Here is a 930-nt window from a genome sequence, read left to right as displayed (position 1 = left end):
ACAAACTTGTGTGCAGCAAAAGAAATCAGGCGGATGCTGCAGGGAAAAGTTCACGGGTCAATCAGGGTTCTAGCAGGACTCATGAGTCCCCCCGTCCCCGTCCCCCGTCCCCTGCAACCCGTGTTTTAAAACAGGGGCTTTCCAGCAGAGGATGTGAGCTTGGGAGTTCAGGGAGGGGGAGCAGGCGGAAGCCTCCACAGTCCCTTGAAAGGGAAGGCAGAGCAAGGACGGGAGGCAGAGTGAGGCAAAAACGCAGCGCTTCAGGCGAGCTGTAACATCTTCGCCCCAGCCCTCTTCCCCCAAGGAGTGATGAGCGCGTGGAGTCTGTTGCCAGAGGGTGGGGCCGGGGCCACAGGAAGAGGCAGCTTTCGGAAGGTCTTGCATGAGAACCATGGAGGGCGGGCTACTTGCCAGGGTGACCAGCCAGAAGCAGCAGACCTCTGAGTCCCCCCCCCCCGGGGTGGGTGGAGAGGCAGCCTCCTCCAGGGGAGGCCTCACAGGGACGGGACTGGCCTCTGCTGGGTGAGCGGGAGGAGGGGGGCGCTGGACTACTAGGCGGTCCCTCCCTGGTCTGTCCCCGCTGCTTCGGACTCCGGGGTGGGACACCTCCGAGCGGGTGGCGGGTCGGTTGGCTGCCTGCAGCTCCTTCCTCCCTCCCTCCCTCCCCTCCCCAGGGTGGAGGGCTGGCGGGAGGCCCCCTGCCGAGCTGGGCTCTGGGGCTGCGGGGGCCCTGCGGCACCTGCCCCCCCCCGGGAGGGGCCCCACTCACATGCGGGGGTCGGAGGCCTCGAAGCCGGCCCGGTTCAGGTAGTAGCCGGTGACGGCGTCAGGGATCTGCCGGGGCGGAGAGAAGAAGAAGGTGGAGGGTGAGGAGGAGGGTGGGGACGCGGGGCCTTCCCCCCCAGCCCCCCCCCCAGAGGGAGGGGAGGG

The 930-nt window shown here is 67.5% G+C and overlaps 1 protein-coding gene across 1 annotated transcript in view; it reads right to left on the bottom strand.

Annotated features, from left to right (window-relative positions):
- Positions 1-930, bottom strand: part of TAF10 (TATA-box binding protein associated factor 10) — a 4908-nt gene that overhangs the window by 1915 nt on the left and 2063 nt on the right. The window contains exons 2-3 of the mRNA XM_015418980.1: positions 770-834; positions 1-36 (exon numbers count right to left, since the gene is read on the bottom strand). The exon at positions 1-36 is cut by the window's left edge and continues 85 nt beyond it. Coding sequence (XP_015274466.1) covers positions 1-36; positions 770-834 — 101 coding nt within the window. The remainder of the gene's footprint in view (positions 37-769; positions 835-930) is intronic.

Source organism: Gekko japonicus, unplaced genomic scaffold (assembly GCF_001447785.1).
Source record: "Gekko japonicus isolate JY-2015 unplaced genomic scaffold, Gekko_japonicus_V1.1 scaffold3134, whole genome shotgun sequence".
Taxonomy (NCBI): Eukaryota; Metazoa; Chordata; class Lepidosauria; order Squamata; family Gekkonidae; genus Gekko; species Gekko japonicus.
Note: the sequence above shows the minus strand (reverse complement) of the source record. Positions and strands in the feature narration are given on the sequence as shown.